Genomic DNA, 20,136 nt, shown 5'->3' on the forward strand with positions numbered 1-20,136 from the left:
CGAACACAATCACTTCCATCGAATTTTTCCGCAAAACATCAGAACGTTTCCAGAATACTGGAAAAACATCGATTTTTATGAAAAAACATAGCTAACGCCGACCCGTACGAAACACCTATTCGTATCAAAAGCCTTTAATGTGAAACTCTTCATTTCTCTCACTTCATTTTCTTCTCTGAAAACTATTCTCCCTTTAAAATCACTTACATTATCCACTCTTTGCCTTGTTATCATATACAACTAAATTGCCGGAGGCAATATAGATAGCCCCGTACGAAGACAAATTTCTTAAATTCCGATTTAAACAGCTATATACCGCTATATTTAACTATATTTCACTATTAATAAACATTTCACAGATGAATATATGCTATTATATAGCTCTATATGCCTGTATATAGCTCAATATAGCTGTATATAGGTATATATAGATGTCCGTATATGGAATCCCTGAAACCCCACACACATAACAAATTATTTCCATGTTAACAGAAACTCTCTAAGTATCATTTTTCCCAAGATATTTCTATTTTACTAAAATCCAATATGGCCGCCGGCAGCCATTTTGTTAGGAGACCGGAAATAGTACCGACGCTTTACATTCGTTAATACCTTTCAAACAAAAAAAAATTCATGAAATTCGGTCAAAATTTACTCGATATATTGTCAAAATACACCACGTTCACTGTACTTCCGAGTAGCCAGATAAGAGCTCACTCCAAGAGACCTAGCTCACGCTCCGGAGAACATAATTTCATAATTTTTTTTTTCCCTGATTGGTACGGTCAATACCTATCTAATAAAGCTAAAACAGACGAAATATGTTCAAATGTGGCCGACCTACAAGCAAAAACTGCTTGCCGCCCTGTGCCTGTTCCACACCAAGGGGTCTAACTCACGAGTCGGTCATCCGATTTCCATAAACTTTTTTTTTGTCGATCGGTATTGTAAATACCTTTTATTTGACGTATCACTTACAAGTTTAACGTTTAAATGTCCGGAGATATCTACGAAAAACCGTAAAGCACTTATTGGGCCACAGCTCGGGAGGGGTCGATCCAAAATCACTCATCTTCGAACTTAGCCTGTCTTTTGACATTACCAAACGGGAAAAAAAAGAATTTTCAAAATCGGATGCGTTTTACTCAAGTTATCGTGCAGACAGACGGACAGACGGACAGACGGACATTTTTTTTTCGCGGATTTGGCATCTCTAGACAACCACAATAGGTTTCCCCTTACTCAGGGAGTCCAATTCGACGTGTTACAAACGTATGCGTAAACCCATAAGACCCCAGTACTTCGTACGGGTCTAAAAAGGCACCAGACGCTTTGTGAGGTGCTCCACGTCTTTCTCTTTTCATTTTATTGTCGAAATTCTTAAAAAAACGAATAGAGTGAAAGAGGTCGAAGCTACCAGAAGATGATCATCATACGACCATTGAGGTAAGTGTAGATTTATCACTGCTGAAGTTTCTGGCGGAGAAGAAGGTACCGAAGACTAATAATGTCAAGTCAAACTACGATAGATTGAATCAGGGGCTTTCATTGATCGATTGGGACACTGAGTTAGGTGACCTAGATGTTGACAGTGCTGTCGAGCGCTTTTACGGACTCCTTGAGCCGTCCATCGATTCGATACCTAAGACTAGAGTTACGTCGAGAGAACGGACTCCTTGAGCCGTCCATCGATTCGATACCTAAGACTAGAGTTACGTCGATAGATTACCCAGTCGACCAAACTCATGACTTGATGTCACCTATAAGGAGTAAGGCAAATGCTTAATCGAGTTGTGAAAGAGAATGCTGTCCCATTAGGAAAGAGATTCATAACAGAAACTTCTCGGATCTTCATCGAAAGGTTACGAATGAAATCAAGAAATGTTTTATGAATTGTGAGAATGACTGTGGAGAGAAAATTAAGACGAACACAAAGTGTTTCTTTGCGTTCACAAAGTCTTTAAAGAAGACGAATTCTCTGTCAGACACGGCTATTCATCTGTTATCGATATAACGACGAAAAATAATAATGAGAAGCTCTGGGTAATAGGTCACTTATATAGTAAAATGCATGTTAAAAAATTGAAGTACAAGACTTGAAATCAACAGATTAAAAATGCTTTGATCGATGGAAGTAATAGACCCGATAATAATACTGATCATATCCGAGGACCGAGGATTTTTGATTTTTGACTTTGGGCGAACGATTTGGTTGCGTAACAATTGTTGGATCGGGTAGCATGCGTGAATATTGTGAACGAAATGGAATGTTGTCTTGCTATTGACAAAACGGTGTGTGAGCGCAATCGTTGGATGTATCCAAGGATGTGCTCGTACCTTGGCGTTAATCTCGTGTTTCATCCAAATGGTCCAAATTTAACTTCATCATTCGAAGAAACTAGATCACTTGGAGATTAGAAGATTCAAGTCGTCTTGCGAAGCAATAATTGGTTCAACGTTTGATGCTTGAATTTCTGGATTCTAAGAGGTTTTTGGGTATGCCTGCTGCCAAAGAGAAATTTTTGGTGCCCATAGAAATAACAAGTAATCGGCCTCAAGATTTCATTGTTTTCATGTGAATATGAGTGAAATAAAGCCATTACAAAAAAAAATATTAACGAATTTCGAGTTCGAGGGAATGGGTGGCTGTTGGAAGCCCACAAATCTTGTGTGGCTGTTGGAGGTCCTCTTGGCTTCTCGGATATTTGTGTGATTGTCTGCTCATATTCTTACGTGTGAGAATGTTGGAATAGTGGAGCTAATAGGATACGTGGCACGAAAACTAGTACAATCGTTTTATCGAGATATTATCAGTTTTTACGAATAGGTCGCGGATTTTGTTGGTATCGATGCATAAAAGCATATTTTAGTCGATAACGCAAATTTTGTTAAGGAACGTTTACCGAGCAAGTTCCGGCAAACGAGCGAGTGTTGGGTACATCGAAGAAATAGTTTTCTGAAGAAGACACAAAAAATTCCACGTCACCCTTCCCCTTTTCACCCCTTCAAAGTTTAAGTGCAGAGGTGTCTTTGTCGAATTATTGACAGGGCTGTTTGAAACGGAGAGATGTGTGTGATAGCTCATTTTAAAGGTGAAGGTTCAAAGTTTTTTTTTGGCGTAGTCAGATTTTCCGAATTTTCTGCTTAGAATCATGCTGTCCATCGGTAAAAAATAACAATATGCAACAATATGTTTTCATCATTTTCTAGAAAATTTCAAAAATGTATGGAGAAGACTCATTTTTGTGAATTATTTTTAAAATGGTAACATTGCTTAGTGCCGGAACAAATAACGTTTTGTGTAGACCCCACAAACACTTTCGCACAGTTAAACTGAATAGGCAAGAACTTTTTTATTATTTTTTTTTTCAAGTCGTGTTGACTCTTTTAAGATTTTTAGCACATAGATGTGAGAAAGAAAAAACGGAGCTTTCATGAAATTAAAGTTTTGGTTTTATTTTTGACTTTCTTTCCTTTTTTGTTGTTGTAAACATCACATTAAACATTACAAAAATTATTATTTTTTTGTGTTTGAAATTAAAAACGATTTCATCTTTTAAATTAGTTGTTTTTCTCATTAAAGTAATTAATTAACACACAGTGTTGTTTTGTTTCTTTAATTTATTCATATTTTGGACGATTGCATAATTTTTCATTTATATTTTTCTTTGGTTGAGTTTTCCCTTAATCATTTAAATCACAACAATTTTAATTAAAAATTAATGAAGATCTTTTCACTATAATATTATACGCTACATCTGGTTAAATTATTTGAGATCTTTCATTGACACAATCTTAACTAATGGTATCTACACCCGAAAATCTGTCGCGCGCATAAGTGCATGAGTAATCGAGCTATGTTTCAATGTGATTTCATATGGGTTTGTGGATTGTATTTGTGGATTGTATTTGTGGATGGAATAACGTTGAAAACAGAAGAACAGATTTCTCAGCTAAGTTCATCGGGTGTATGGAAACATTTATAGGTTAACCTAGTGAAAAAAGTTGGAAATTTCGTTTCGAGTGCATCGCCAACATAGTACGTGTAAACATTGAAGATAATGCAAAACAACAAAAACACACGGAACAATAGTTTGAGGCGAAATTGTGCTGAATTTACTGTATATCGATACACATACGCACAACATGATATGACATCATAAGAAATTCATCCAAAAGGTTGATTCCGTATTATCTGTGATCCGTTGAGGGTTTACAATACTTTCTCCTGGTTTACATACTTTGGTCGCCTCAATTCACCCGAAAATAGGAAATCTCCTACTTATTTTCCTTACAGTCATGGACACTTAAAAGTGCCGCAATCTCTTTTTTTTAGTTTATGTGTTACACCAATGTAAATGGCGCTTCGCTCATAACAAATAAGTATTTACGTTGCCTAAAAGAAGAGTATGTCTGCGTAGTCGGGTCGGATTGGGAATGAAAAGTTGTGGAACAAATTTTCTTTTTCGAAAATCGATATTTTTGACGAACGGAGCCATTTTTTTCTGGCACAAGGGCCTGGAGTAGTGCTTCCAAATTAGCATGGACGTAATGTAATATTACTTTGTTCCACGCATTTACATGTATTTGACATTGGTCACAAACTATGAATATGTGGAACCAAGCAGACTAAACAAACATGAGATTGATGACACAAAACAGCACTTTTCGGTCAGGTTAGTACATAATTTTTCACAACGAAGGCGAGATAATAGTAATTTTCTCACCTCAGCTGAAACTTCAGGAGCCTTCGTTGTGAAAAACGTTGTGGTAACATCGGGAAGAAAAGTAGTAAATTTCATTTTCTCGAGTGTCTTGTGGCCAGAGCGTAGCGACCACACTCTAAATGAAATTTCCAACTTTTCTTCCCTAGGTTAACAAATAACTACTTCACAACAAAGTCATCCGAAGTTTCAGCTGAGGTGAGGAAATGACTATTTTTCCACCTGCGTTGTGAGAAAATCAATGGCTATCGTAAGCTCTATGAATTACAGGCCGGGATTTATCCGGGATAAAGCATGGATCGGAACCGTAATTGGTTCGACTCGAATCTGAACTTTTACTTCCGGGTTTGACCTGGACCTGAAAATGTTAAGTTCAGGCCAAGTTGCCATTCCTGTTTTCAAATGAAAATTAATTTCATGAAAAATGGAGTACTGGCTATCGATTGCTGGATGTTCTTTCCATGTCATAAATTCAAGATTCGACCTTCAGATATGACAAATTGTGGAACAGGTCTGCGCCGTATCCCGAATATTTTTTTATCGTAAGTAAAGGAAAGTGGTGGTTTATTTAGACGTCTGGAAATATTATTTTAGATCGGAAGTTGTGAGTGATCGATTTACTAATCGATGTAAATAGTTACTTGTTAAATAAAAAAATTACATTTTAATGTTACACCTCGTTTCCGTTAAGATTCAACATCCGTTCAAAAGAAAAACAAAACCAGTTATTGGATTTGTTTCAACTACAGAACAATTAAAAAAATTATTTGGACAATAAATTCGATGTAGATCCGTTCTGTGTTTTACAAGTCGCAGAACGTTGAATCGCACGACCGTAAATAGTTTAGTTGGAATGAAGTGACAAGAGTGTATAGACACAAATTTTGATATTCCAATGGCAAGTTGCGAGATGTCACTCCTGGGCGACGATTCTCGTATTTTCTTAATTCCAAACATTCGCAACTTGACAGTTGTTTGTATAAAATCTTATAAGAACTGTCAAGTTACGAATTCTTCAAGTTAGCAACGCTACGAGAATCTACGCCCTGACTTTTGAATATCCAAATTTTCTACTTTCTTTTCACGCGAGAAAAAGACCTATGATTACTCGATGTGAATTTGGCTGTAATTCTACGGTCTCTATTAGTTTTCTACGAAAATCCGAATTTTTATTTCTATTTTTATTAACTTCATTGACCCTCCATGCACGCGTTCAATTTAAGTTAAAATTATTATTTTTTCTTTGAATTTAATCTACGGAATAATTGACCGATCGGCTGATCCACATCGATATGATCAAACGATCCAACTACTGGAATTTACACTCTAAAAATCAATTCGTTCTTAATAAAACACTTCGATAAAATCTTAATAGGAAACACAAAACTAAACACGTCTACGACCTTTAATGGTGGTTACAGTAATTATTTTGCGAACCTCTACGACTCTTTGCTTTCCATGTTGACCAAAGCATCTAATGACCCATTCAGACGTCCTTTGCTTAACATCTCCACTAGCATGTGAAGACGCTGTTCGCGTTCGGTGTGTCGGCGTTCCAGGGATGTTACCTGAAATTTTAGTTGGATCCATTCAATCCTCTCTAGTAAACAAACTCTCAGCTCTCTGCGACAGATTTACACCTTATTTCTTTGTATTCTACATTTTGACTGACTACGCTGTAATTTACATGTAAAATCCAAAGGCTTTACTTGACCCTTTCACCACCTAAATAAAAGTAGTTTGTTTGCTAGAGAGGGTGTCGCAGCTGTACGTCAGTTTAGAACTAATTAAAAAGCATTTTTAGTTCAAAAATGGGTGAGACTGTTCGAAATTAGCAAAGCACGGCGGAATTGATATGGATTTTCAAAGTCGAATTCAAAAAGCGCGACAATCTTTCATCTCTCTAAACAATATTTGGAATACGACACAACTAACGAGAAACGTGAAGCTGAAATTCTTCAAATCAAATTGCATCTAAACATTACTCTACGGCTGCGAAACCTGGAAAATGACATCGATAATCGAGAGCAAAATGCAAGTCTTCGTCAATCGATGCCTCAGAAGAATCCTGAAAATACGCCGGCCGGAAAAGATTTCAAATCGAGTTGTGGAACCCAACCAAATTCGAGAAAATGAAAGTGATGATTAAACGTCGGAAATGGAATTGGATCGGCCACACAATCGTCGCCCAAAATCACGTGGGAACGAACAATCGTCGGAAGCGAGGAAAGCCGAGAAAGAATGGACGGAAGTATAGGTACTCGCATCGGTCCGAATACGATGACGGCAAGACTCTCTATGTTCCCTCGAGGAGTAAGACGACAGATGAAGATTAATGAGATTTTCAAAGTCTCATTTAAGGAGTTTTAGAAGATTTTAGGGTGGTGTGGGACTGCGAGTAGCAAACTGATAAGAGACTGATATTCTAGTTGTCCATAGACCCCGCAAAACATATTTTCAGACTAGTCTCTGGAGCAACTTCAGATAACGAAAAATCAAAAACTGAAAATTTTCGAGAAGCGGTTCATTAGACCCTTTTCACCTTCTCCAAAAAAAAGCATTTCGATATTTTTGCCCCGATTTTGGTTATTTCTACTCTGTATAGTCCACGCGGGCCACGCTATCATAATAGAGTGAAAAACAATTGGAAACAGTGAAAACTTGATTTTGGTGTGTGAATGAAGTTCCTGATGGTCCCGATTTTTCGAGAAAATTGAGAACTTTTTTGTGGATGACCCCTCATTTGTGTAGTGACAACTTACCTTTGCTTTCAGCGCAAAATAATCGATGGGAACTTTGCGTCTTTTTTGCATCGCAAACGCTTCATCTCGTTCGGCTAAGCGCTGTTGAAGAAGACGTATAGTTTCCTGACATTGGGCCAGTTCCCGTTCATGTGCCGACTGAAGTGTTTTCAACTGGGGAACCAAAAAAAAATTCTCAAATTTTACATTCAATCGGTACGATTGGCTGGTCCATCACTTACATCATTTAATCTCTTATTATGCAAAATACCGTAGTCATACTCCAGCATTTTGATTCGATTCTGTGAATCTTTCAGAGCGTTGACATCTGCTTCTGTCGGCTGTGATCCATCACCGACCTTTTTCGATGTTGAAGCTGCGGGCTTATTGGCTGAAGACAAACAAAAATCATTATTGTCAACAAAAATGAACCGCACACTGCAGCCATGCCATTAAGGTCAAGGTAACACTCACATTCCTTTTCCCTTTGCAATTTCTTGATGGTTTTCTTGCATTCGTCCAGCTCTCTAGTCAAACGTAGAACGGCCTTCTCCTTTATAGCCAGATCGATTCGCATTCCACGAAGCGTTGCCATCAAATTGGGATCATCCTTACCGTTCATTTGCAGCGAATCGGATGACGATTTCGATTTTTTGATCGGCAAGCTTTTGGCAGGTGTGTTTGTCGATGGGAACTTAAAATCGGTTTGACAAGCGGTCGAAAACTTTTCGACAGTGTCACGTTCGGGCACATCAAATGTCTGATTGATCGTCAACACTTTCTGTTGATTGGATTTCATCGTTTCCGTTTGTTCCATGATTGTTTCGTTCAGTTGAGCGTTTATTTCTTGCAGACTCAGTACTTGAGTCTCCAGGTCGCCGATGTGTTGTTCGTATTTGCTTTGCACCGAGTTGAAACGCGATTGAACGTTGGCCAAAATTTTTTGCGCTTTAACGTCCTGGTCTTTAGCGTCTGCCTCGAGTTGAGCGATTCGTTGTTCGAGCAAACGTCGGCTGGCTGACTTATCATCCGTGCAGCTAGGATTTTTCGAAGCAACTATTAGGGCTGACACGGAATCTGGATGTTTTCTAATCAAAATTCGTTCCATCTCCTTGCATTGACGGTGCAAGTCTTGAATGGTTTTTGCATCTTTATCGCCTTGATCGGCAATTTTCTTCTTATCAGCTCGACTTTCGTCTAACTCTTTCTGCAGCACCTTTTGCAGTTCCAAAGCTTCGGCCCGGTCATTGCGAGCGGTTTGAAGTTCTGCCTTAAGCCGCTGGGTGCAATCATTCAAATGCTGTACGTCAATTTTAAGCCGCTCCGATTCTTCAGAACTGTGATTTTGGCTGTCGCGTAACGTCCGATGAGTTTGCGTCAGCGAATCGTATTGCAGGCGAAGACTCTGCAGACGCTCTTCGGTATCCTTCAATTTTTCTTGCAAAACTTCGATTTCTGATTCCAGATTACGTTCACGGCAGAAAGACGTTGACGTCGACATGGATATCATGGATCGAGGCGGAGACGGTGATGTGCATTTGTTGACGAAATGTCTGTCGAAGCGATTCGTATTCGGTGGTGGCGTCAAACATGGCGACCGACGACTTTCTCGCAAACACGGTGAATTTTGGCGTTGTATCGGTGATTCACGGCTACGAGCGGTATTGATATCCGGCGAACGTCGACGATTTAAGGTTGAATTTAGGGAATAATCAATGGAAGTCCTACGATTTGCGGTAAAGGACGACTTTCGACTGGATTCGGCGTCGTAGTAAACAGAGGTATTCAATGGCGATTTATCGTTATTCAGGGTGTCACTATCAGCATCATCGTCACTTGATTCCATCAGACGCGTACTTAATTGCAGTTTTGATGCGGCTGTTGTCGTATCTGCAATCTGATAATAAGAAAATAATTATTTTAAACGATCGTTTCAAGGTGACGGGGACAACGATGTGGATATTTTTTACATTTTTTACGGTGCAAGTATTGCATGCACCACTGTGTGAACGAACTCTTTATCTTTATCTTTATTGAAGTCGATAAAAAAATTCAAGTTTCTTACGAAAATGGCGTTCTTTAACGATGCGATGTGTACAAAATATTTACGCGCAAACGATTTACTTTGACTGTTCATAACGAATCGTGTGGCCAAAGGTTCGGTTTGTTAGCATTAAATGTTCTACGATAGTGGAGGTTGCAAGTGACTTTTAAATCAACAATTTAGCATTGTTTTCAGGACCTGTTTGCATGAAATTCTTGAGCTTCACAATTTCGAGAATTTTTCAAGAATCAATTCCACGAACATAGGCCATTTGGAATGACACAAAATATTTTGGAATTTGCTGTCTTTTGGTAATTTGAATCACATCCGCGATTTTACAGTGAAACCTGAACTAAATGAACTAAACCACAGCACTGAACACTAAATTGACAAGTGAACATCTAAAATACAGAAAGAGGACATGTGCAATTGTAGCGAATTATAAGGAAAATGAAATTTCATTGATTAAGCTGACGATGTTTTTCCTTCTGAAGTATCAAAAAACCTTGTTGACATCGTCCGACTATTGGAAACAAAATTAAATCAATGAAATTTCTTTTTTGTTATAATTCGCAATAATTGGACATGTTCCCTTTCTGCATTTAGATATTCATAGTGTTAAATTTGGAGGCTTTCGTGGTAAGAGCTAGCGCTTAGGATTATTTGTAATGTATGCTTTAACTCAAACATCGAAAGCAAGTCATCTATCTTCATCTGTCAGCCTCCGAATATTTTCTATGTTTATGCTAGAATCAGTGCTGTGACTAAACCTAAACGAAATGACGACCCTGTGTTTTTTGAGCAAAACAAAAATTCACAATTAGTTTAGAGAGTCTAGACAAGTTATTTTTAATCGATGCAAAGCATGATTCTGTGCAAAAAATGGTTCTACGGTTTGCCTCCAAAATGAACCATTTTTTATGGGTCCAGCACCTTGAAACGTACAGCCGTCCGTAAAAAAAATTCGAAGTGGCGGACTAAAATTTTCGATTTCAGACGTAGAATAGGCCTTCGATAGGCTTTCGAAAAACTCAGGCTAATTTTCAAAAGCAAAATGAATAATAGTCTAAAATGGAAAGTATTCAATTCATGTGTCCTTCCAGTGCTAACGTATGGAGCGGAGACTTTAACGTTAACAAAAGCATCCGAAAGTAAAGTTGAGGATAGCACAAAGAGCCATGGAAAGAAGTATGCTTGAAATTACTCTCAGAGATAAAAGACAAATCAATGGAGCTGGGAACATATTGCGAGAAGAACAGATGGCCGCTGGACCAAAACCATCATTGACTGAAGACCAGCGACAACAAGACCAAGGGGAAGACCACCAGAGAGATAGACAAATGGGATCAAAGAAATAGCAGCCTCTAAATGGCGACAAGAGGCAATAGACCGTTCGAAAGGAAAATAAATTGGGGGGCCTACATCCAGCAGTGGATACAAACAGGCTGAAAAAGCAGAAGAATAAGTGTAATAATATGACATAGGTTTCGAACCGTTGGCCTATAGGGGACTGAAAGTGAAAGTAGGACGGTGGGACACTAGCAAACTTTTATAGAATTTCCCACAGGACCATTCAATTCTGACAGCGCCAGCTTATCTATAAACTGTTCAGACAAATGTATCGCAACGCGATATCTATTGACTTATTTGGTTTACAGTGTCCCAGCAAAACAAAAATTAAGTGCAAAGGACATATTAACCGTAGGTTATCGTTGATGGCCATAGCAGAAGATTATAGCCATTGGACCGTTTCTGAAAGGTTCATCCATCAATGGAATGATTTAGGAAGGTGTAAGTCTCTTTGAGAGGCAGTGAACGTTGCAAGGAACTGTAGATTGTTCTAGGATTAATCGCGAATAGTAAGTAGGGGTTTTGTTTTTTCTTTTCAACCACCCAACCGACTAAAACATTTTACCATCTAAAGAGTTTGATTTTATGAAATTTTGTTCACAAAATCGCTTGCAATTTCTGATTGTTGCCACTGTGTGTTTCGGTTAGAACTGGCAAACGGGTACATCTATGTGTATCTATAAATAACCGCGATGGGTCAATCAAAATAATAAAATCATTAAACTCAATTCAGTCGAGGTAAAATTAGCATATTTTATCGACACCATTGAAGAGAAGATATCACACCAAAAATGAAAGTATAACCGAAAATAATAAACGACAACAAAATGTGAACATTTTCACACAGAGAACTTTTTTTTCCGTCTCTCGAAATAATATTTTAAGGTCAATGAAAGAAAGAAGAAATGTATGGTTTAGCGTCCGAAAAATATACATCATGTTGTTATGATTAAACTGGTCCATTCGGCCGTTGTTCGCGAGCAATTAACGAAATGGATTTTTTTGTTGGTTTCATTCGAAACGAAAAGAGTTTGTAAACAAAATGTAAGAAAAAAAAAAAAAATTACCGAAAAGGCTATTCGCACTTCGTGCGATTAGTCTTTATTTCACCATTGGCACTTCGTGCGATAAGTCTTTATACACTATTCACGCAGTGTGCGATTGGTCTTTATTCACTATTCGCACTATTTTACTTGCTAAAATTGAGTGATATCGCGAAAATATCAAATCAGACATTTTGGGACACGGATATTATTGAGTTATAGCTCATTCGATTCGTTTAACTATTGCGAGTAAAACGTAGTACTACGTTTGGTGTAATTTGTTTTGTTGTCGACGCTAGAGGTCGTGAAGTAAGCGTCTGCCAAAAGTAGCCCAAAATCGTTTTCTTGCGATTGGTCGAGAAAAACAATTTTGGAAAAAAAAAATTTTTTAGCTAACCTTGTAGGCGTTGAAGAAACACACATTTTGAGTATACACACCACCAGATCCATGTTGATTTGTTGGTGATATCAGCCATTTTAGGTGAAAAAATAGGTGACTTTCCCAAGTCCCTGAACGGCTGCAGTGGCATAAGTCCGATACATGGTACGTATGGTGAGAGAGCTTAACCTAGCCTCTGTAGTACCATGTCATGGAAAAAAATTCTTGGAAAAGTTTCACTGCAAAGGGTTGGAGCGACTTTAGTGGAAGTCTACAAAAATCGACAAAATTTTATCACTGTTTTTTCGCTTTTTTGAGGTTTTTCATGTGGTTATTCATTATTTATTGCTGATAAAAGTGAAATAATCTAAAATAAAGAGTTACTCGATATATCCACGTTGGTTACTCGACTAATCGTAAGAAAACGATCTTTAGCCCCTTTTGCCAGTTTTACTCGCAACAGTTCAACGAATCGAATGAGCTATAACTCAATAATATCCGTGACCTCTCGTCCCAAAGTTGTTCGAAGATTTCGCGATATCACTCTTAAATCATTAGATGTTTAACTGTTACATCCTTAAACCTTTCGTATTATATTTTGAGATTTTGCAAAGCGAAGAATCGCCGTCTTCTACAAACATTTTTTAAATAGAAGCATCGCTCTCTTCTACAAGCATCAGAGGCACCTACTTTAGATTTGTGATCAAAAAGCAAAGAGCACAAAATGATAAAAAATGTTGGAAAACCCTAGGAATTTAAAGAATGTTTGCGTTGTCATGGGTGGCATTTGTCCCTTTGGTCCAGTAAACTCAGCGCCATTGACAAGCATTTCTGTTGCAATTTCGTATTTTTGTAAAAGTGCTTGTGAAAGGGAATGATGCATAGAAGTAGAAGAATTCTTCACTTTACGAAATGTCAAATAAACTGGTTCGATTTATCCATAATTTGCAATTAATAGCAATGGCCCTTTGCAAATTTGTAGCCTACATTTAGGCGGAGAAAAATTCGTTTTTTGATGATTGCTCTGAATCGAGATCTTTTTTTTGAAAAAGTAAAACCATTAAAGCACACAAATATGTGTAACTTTTCAAGGAAAGTCCGACTCTGAGAAACCTGTGCAGTTTACATTAAATTTTTACAATCTGCAAAAGTATCTCCAAGTGGGATAAGTTATCACACACAAACCAATTTACTTTTAAAAAAGTAACATATTTTTGCGTGATTTAATGGTTTTACTTTTTCAAAAAAAGATTTCGATTCAGACCTATTATCAAAAAACGAATGTTTTTAATCCTCAATGTAGGCCACAAATTTGAAAATAGTTCATTGCATTTAATGATTTAAGTAAGTATTGTCTTCATTAATTACGTCAGAAAAAGCTTTGTAAGTCTAGTAAGATACTGCGAATAGTGAAAGTTTAATAGCACAAGGTGTCACTAGTACCAATTTCACTATTCGCACTTCGTTCGATAAGTCTTTTTTTCGCTATTCGCACTTTGTGCGAATAGTACCTACCATTACTATTTGATAAGTTATGTCTGTGAACTCGTGAAAACTGAAGATGGTTGTGTTGAACAAACTGAAAATGCATATGTTTGAACAGTCATTCGTTTAATGACCAAATAAAACCTAACATCATTAACGGCTATGTTTCTTTTTACTATTCAAAATTCTCACTTTCTGTCCCAAGTTTTTATTTCAGTTCATTTGCCTATAATGTCTTCTTCTACTTCCACTTTATCTTGCCATTCGGTTTTCATATCATTCCACCAGTTTAATTAATTTTTTTTCTTCTTCTTGTTAACCACTTTTCTTGCTAAAACGTTAACGTATAAAATGATGGCAATGATCTTGCGAGAATCATTTGTTACCCGTCTGCAAATTTGGAAAGATGAAAGTGAGTGAATTGTTCATATTCCTTTCTTGTGTGTTGAGTGCTGTGATATGTGTACCGAGTAATATAGCAGACAATGTTGACGATGACGATGCACCGATTAAATATGATGGAGCCCAGTTATGGCGAATACCATTAGATAGGGAGAATAGCAAACAAATTGTTTCGGAATTGCAGGAGAATTTCGGTAAGTTTTGTTTGGGGTTTATGGGGACGAGAAATTTCAAAGTAAGTCTACGAATTGCACGGACAAGTGCCAGGATGTGAATCCCTTTTAATCTGCATCACATTTTCAAATTCAAATTATTGAGAATTGTTTTTTAACCGACACAGAAATGACAATGCAAGTATATCCAAACTTTCCAAAGCACAGCGAAAATTCCATATTTCAGAAAACTACCCACCAAAGTACAGTTTCTGGTTGTGACATTTTTCATAAACTATCATGCGGTATTATGCTGTAGTTTATGTAAAAATACAAAACAAACTTATCCCGTTATGGGTGAAGGACGGCAGAAGCCATAAACAAGTTGAATCTTGACTTTCGATTTAAATCAATAGATTTTTTTAACTCCACGCCTATCAGTGCCATTCACTAAGCGACAATTTAAAACTTTTTGAAAGGACATAAATGGTGACATAGTGTGTTGGTTAGGTTTCGGTGTCCTGAGAACACGTATCCATTGGTCTTAAAAACGTCTGTTGTGCCGCTGCAACAGCTTAAATTTTTTTTTAAATCAATGTGAGCTCAACAGTTTTTTGTAAAGTATGTCTCTTGGGTGCCGTGAGCTCAAATAATTACGTCACAGACCTCTATCACCTATCGTTACCTCAATACCGAAAAAAGACAAAAAAAAATGTACTAACGATGGATCTATGGCACCCGAGTCACTTCCTGCACCAACGACTGTAGTGGTACCAATGTATGCTTTTTCAGAACTTAGGACACCGAGACCTATCCAAAGCTCTTGCACGAAAGCTGTACTTTTTACTTTACTTTTTCATTTGTTGACTCGAAACGAGTGTGACGTTGGAGCTATCATGCGGAAACACCTGAAGACTTTAAAAAGTGTCAGAAATGTAGAAACCAGCAAAAATATACGAACTGACGTTTTTGATTCCTCGACTACACCAGAGCTCTGTGACAGTCGACTCATTCCTAACAAATAAGGTTTTCCTATCAACAGATCTCCGGAGTGTTTGTTGGACCATTCTTATTTAAAGTCTATTTTAACATGAATTGTCCTCAAACTCCCTGCAAGCACCTTTGGAAAGAGAACTAACATACTAACTGAAAGAATTATTTAAAATTTTCTTCTTTTTTTTCCCAGACGCATCCGAATGGAATACACACGAATCAACTGTTGATTTACTCCTACGTTCCAAATCAATTATAGACGCACGTCAACTGCTAACCAAAGCGAACATTTCCTACTCCATTCTAATTGAAGATTTACAAAAAGATATCGAAAACGAAAATCCACCGAAAGAACAGATCGAAATGTTACAAAACCGAAAAGGTAAATTGTTATTTTTTCGATTTTTTTTACATATTTATTGGTGGATCCCCAAATGCATTAACGTGCCCAATAACCCTCTCTAGAGTAGTGAAATCATTTCACTTCAACACGCAATTGGTAATTTGTTGGTAGTAAAAGTTTCAGTGGAAAGAACAAATTTTTTCATTTGTTATTTCTTAAATTGAAAATATCGTAAGTGTCTTACACACACGTAATAATAAAATTGCCGATAAAGTTACACGGTTCCACATAGGGGAGTTTTTTTTGATTTTGTGATTAACCCTATTTTCTCCACTCGAAAGGGCATGAGAAAATGATGTTTTGTTGCCACTTCGTGCGATGACAGTCTGGGGTAGAAAATGTCTATTTTCTCCCCTCTTTTTTAACAACTGTCAGTTGTGAAGAAAAATGGTTAATCACACATCACACACATGCAAAACGTTGTGTTAACCTCTGGAAGAAAATAGGAAATTCCAACTCGATCGATTCGTAGCCCTCCTTCCGCTCTGAGCACAGAACTTCGTCACCGTTGGAATTTTCTATTTTCTTCCCTCGGTAAACAAAAAACTATTTTTTTTCAACATTTTACCTAATGTGTGAAGTTAAGTGATAGGTTTAGTGTTTTTGATTTGCATTAACTAAACTTTAAATGGTAAAAGGGTGATTTTGTTTAATCGATAAATTGTTTTCTGCTTGCTCTAAACCATTATTGGCCGGAAATCGTAAATTTGTTTTTTTTTTGGTGAAGGTGAAAATTTGATGGATACGACCAATTTGCGTAATAATAAAATCTTGATAAATATGTTCGGTGTAATCAATCAATAAAGTATAATTTTTGTTTGCATTTTCTTTCTAAACCAAACCAAACGTGTCGCATTTACAGCGAGATATTTTAGATATTGGCCGGAAATGCAAATACCGGAATACGAAAAGTCTGAAATGTCGGGCAGAAATTTACTTCGTTTAAAAGGTGCTTTTTTGGGTTATAATTCCCTAGATCCACCAATGGAATTGTGGCCTGATGCTAAATGGGGTAATGCCGAAAAACTTTTAATTTTTTTTGTTGTTCTTAAACTAATTTTCACAATTGAGTTCGATTGCTTTGTAGGTTGTAGGTAAATAGAAAACATAACAGGTTGCGCAAACGACTCACATAAATAAGCCGATGTAAAACCTAATAAAAATGAGCACAGAAAATCCGTTGCTAATCCAACTAAATTCTTAGAAAGTCTTTCATTAGTTTCATAAGGAGTCGTTAGCGCAATTATTATATCGCATGGGTAAATTATCAAAGGAGTAAGGGTCGTAAGTCGCAGAAAATATTTTCATAAATCATTTGCATAAAACCGAAAGCACACGAGCAATTTTGAGTTGTCCGCAATTTTCCAGCGCTTTCCATTGTAATCCAATTTGTATTAGCGTATGCTACAATAGAGAAAACACAGCCTAATTGTCGATCTCAGCAACGCAAAATTGTTCGTGTGCTTTCGGCTTAAGACGCTAACAATTTGTCCTCTCGTTGGTTGTGTCGCTTGGAAAAGTGCTTGAAGTAGCCAAGATGGGATACTTATACTCGAATCAGTCTTATTGATTTATAAATCATTTTAACCTATTTTTTCATAGTGTCGAGACAACGCCAGCCTAGAAAAATTTATCTGATTCGGTTCTCTGTCAACCCATAAACATTGTCTAGATAAAACGTACTTGAATGTCAAGTCAAGTACTTCAAAGTCTAACAAACACAAACAAATCTGTGTTGAACTAGTCGGGGAATTCTCTCCGGGTGTAAATTGCTTGGTGACAATTTTAAACAATACTCAAAATAAAAGATTAATTTCAATGTTAACCGTTCACTTCAGAGATGACCTGAGACGGTTTTTTATTTTATTTTCTAGACCCGCTTTCATCTCTTGTCCATTTTCGTCTTAAAACTACAATCACATTTAAAGAACTTTTTTTTGTATGAGCGGATCAGCTGAAAAATGTCTCAATTTCAATGGCGTCGACTGTAACTTCCACTTGCATTAATCCCTCAAAACTGTCGACAACGATTGTAAGGACGAAGGGTAGAAACAAAATCCTCTAAAGTTGTTTTGAGCAAAATGTATTTGGGAATTGGAAATGTTGAATGGTACTCCCACAATCCACATCGCTTTCACACACACCCAAACGCCTCCAATAAACGAGACGAAACTAACGATTAATTTTAACAATTAGCCTACATTACGCAACGTCAACAACCATGGATCTGCATGATAAACCGTCAAACAATTATCGTAAATTTTTTTCAAAACCTTTTGCTCTGTAATTATACAGGACATCGAATGACATGGTCTGCCTACCATCGAATGGCGGATATTGTCGGATATTTAGAGTATTTGGCGAAAACGTATCCCGATTTGTGCAGTGTACAGGAAATTGGCAAATCGTTCGAGGGACGACCGTTAACTGTTCTAAGGTTAGTCGGTTGATTAAACGATTTGGACAGAAAAATGATTTCAAAGAAAAATTCTCCTTTCGCTGAACCAAAGAATCTCCAATGGAAACGAGGATAATCGTGCCATTTGGATTGATGGTGGTATACATGCACGAGAATGGATCAGTCCGGCAGCCGTAACTTACGTCATCAATCAGTTGATTGAAGATTGGGAAAATCAGCCATCGTACATACAAAACATCGATTGGTACATTCTGCCACTGGCCAATCCCGATGGTTACGAATACTCGCATACCAATGACAGACTATGGCGTAAAAATCGCGGTGGAGTTGGAAGGGGACGCTGCGCTGGCGTTGATTTGAATCGCAATTTCGGTTATAAATGGGGACTACAGGGAGCGTCGGACAGACCGTGTTCGGAAATTTTCGCCGGATCGAAGGCGTTTTCGGAACCGGAAACTGTTGCACAGAAAATGTTTATGGCCAGATCAGCTGCCAATTTCGAGGCATTTCTAACGTTCCACAGTTACGGACAGTACATTTTGTATCCATGGGGCTATGACACCGTAGTGCCGCCGGATTACATGGATTTGGATAGAGTGGGAAAAGAGGCGGCAAATGTAAGTTGCAGATCGATTTGGGACTGGAAGGAGATTGGAAATGAATCTGATCGGATCTGTTAAATTTTTGCATTTTTCAGAAAATGAAGGGAATTTCGGGACTAACGTATTCGGTTGGACCATCGGGAAGCCTACTGTATCCGGGTAACAATTCACAATTAATTCAGTCGGAAATTTCAGTCATTTTTAAAGCAATTACTTAAACAGCCGCTGGTGCATCGGACGACTGGGCTAAATCCATTGGAATCAAATACGCATACACAGTGGAGCTTCGTGATACGGGACGATACGGTTTTATTCTACCAGCTGTTTACATTGAAAAAACCGGAGAAGAGGCTCTGTCATTTGTCAAAGTTATTGCTAGTGCCATACACAATAAATAGAACGAATGAAAAGGATCAGAGTTTTTTACTTATCGTCTACGGTCTCCGGGGTGTCCGGACTGACTCGAAAGGCTAAATAGAGGTCGTTTGTAAAATGCCCAAAAATTAAAAATTTTAATCCAAAAATCCAAAAGGTCCTCGAGAATCGCCCAAATTCACAGTACGGCCAGTTCGGCACTGACCTTCTCTACAGATCGCTATACTAACAGAATAGCAAACACGAAAACACCCCATTTCGATGGGCATGCAATAAACAAATTGTTCCGTACCTTTTGCGACTCCACACAGTCCAGATCTCCTCCACTTTTCATCTCTCGTGGCGTTGATTCCTTGGACAAAATCGAACCCAGAACTTTGCTCTTCGTTTCTGTCATCGAAAAGTCCATTCGTCCCACATCCTGTTTCGTCATCAGCATTTCTGCCTCTTTAATTAACATGTCGATGTCTTCTCCATTTCGGTTTGGCTCCACGTCGCCGCTCAACCGATTGATCTCTTCGAACAAACTCTCAATGTCCACTTCACTGTTATCGTCCAGGCATCGCTGCTCGGCCGAAAGAAACTCCAATATTGAACTGTTTGCTGTGTCCTCAACGTCCAGTAATTTCGAGACTGGGGCGTTTACAACAGCAGAAATATTGGACAGAATCGCAGACATATCACCGAACTTAATCCGTGCACATTCGACAACGTTTCACTACGGTTCGCGTAATTTCTCATTCAATTTTCACAGATTTTTTGTGGGTTTTGTGTTTTAAAACGAAATTAGATAATTCTCAGTAAACGAAGTAAAACATTTCGTCGTCACAATGCCTTTGCTATTTTCTGTTGTTGATTTCGAACGAAAATTGTGTGTCCATATGGGCAGTCGTTTTGACATTTTATGAGCATTGCGCTGCTCACAGTGTTACCTTGGTGTATGGCGTGTATGGTTTGAGATACCGGAGATACCGGTGCGACACAGTGTGTACATGAAACTTCAACCTAACGAAAATGAAACTGT

At 37.8% G+C, this 20,136-nt stretch overlaps 2 protein-coding genes across 3 annotated transcripts; one reads left to right on the forward strand and one right to left on the reverse strand.

The window, feature by feature from the left end:
- Nucleotides 1-5,904: 5,904 nt before the first annotated feature.
- On the reverse strand, nt 5,905-20,000 carry LOC119069486 (centrosomal protein of 162 kDa). The gene is made up of 5 exons (XM_037173556.1): nt 19,405-20,000; nt 7,940-9,362; nt 7,708-7,856; nt 7,487-7,639; nt 5,905-6,292 (listed from the first exon to the last, which is right to left on the reverse strand). Exons 1-5 carry the CDS (start codon nt 19,789-19,791, stop codon nt 6,164-6,166), a joined length of 2,241 nt encoding a protein of 746 aa, XP_037029451.1. The 5' UTR covers nt 19,792-20,000; the 3' UTR covers nt 5,905-6,163.
- Nucleotides 14,127-19,151, forward strand: LOC119069498 (carboxypeptidase B-like). 2 transcript variants are annotated; one of them, XM_037173568.1, is made up of 7 exons: nt 14,127-14,362; nt 15,507-15,695; nt 16,579-16,728; nt 18,012-18,153; nt 18,227-18,752; nt 18,833-18,896; nt 18,960-19,151. In XM_037173568.1, the coding sequence occupies exons 1-7, from the start codon at nt 14,173-14,175 to the stop codon at nt 19,133-19,135; spliced, it is 1,437 nt and encodes a 478-aa protein (XP_037029463.1). In that variant the 5' UTR covers nt 14,127-14,172; the 3' UTR covers nt 19,136-19,151. The 2 variants fall into 2 exon arrangements, with proteins under 2 accessions (XP_037029463.1, XP_037029464.1); XM_037173569.1 differs by lacking the exon at nt 16,579-16,728 and having other exon boundaries at nt 14,128-14,362.
- Nucleotides 20,001-20,136: the final 136 nt, after the last annotated feature.

Source organism: Bradysia coprophila, assembly GCF_014529535.1.
Source record: "Bradysia coprophila strain Holo2 chromosome X unlocalized genomic scaffold, BU_Bcop_v1 contig_35, whole genome shotgun sequence".
NCBI classification, from domain to species: Eukaryota; Metazoa; Arthropoda; class Insecta; order Diptera; family Sciaridae; genus Bradysia; species Bradysia coprophila.

Coding starts and splice junctions, on each gene's coding strand:
- LOC119069486 (XM_037173556.1), bottom strand. CDS start 19,791: ATGTCTGCGATTCTGTCCAATATTTCTGCTGTTGTAAACGCCCCAGTC. Junction 7,640..7,707: donor ATAATAAGAGATTAAATGAT/GTAAGTGATGGA, acceptor TTGGTTCCCCAG/TTGAAAACACTTCAGTCGGC. Junction 6,293..7,486: donor ATTTTGCGCTGAAAGCAAAG/GTAAGTTGTCAC, acceptor CTAAAATTTCAG/GTAACATCCCTGGAACGCCG.
- LOC119069498 (XM_037173568.1), top strand. CDS start 14,173: ATGAAAGTGAGTGAATTGTTCATATTCCTTTCTTGTGTGTTGAGTGCT. Junction 15,696..16,578: donor AATGTTACAAAACCGAAAAG/GTAAATTGTTAT, acceptor TCGCATTTACAG/CGAGATATTTTAGATATTGG. Junction 18,753..18,832: donor TGGGAAAAGAGGCGGCAAAT/GTAAGTTGCAGA, acceptor TGCATTTTTCAG/AAAATGAAGGGAATTTCGGG.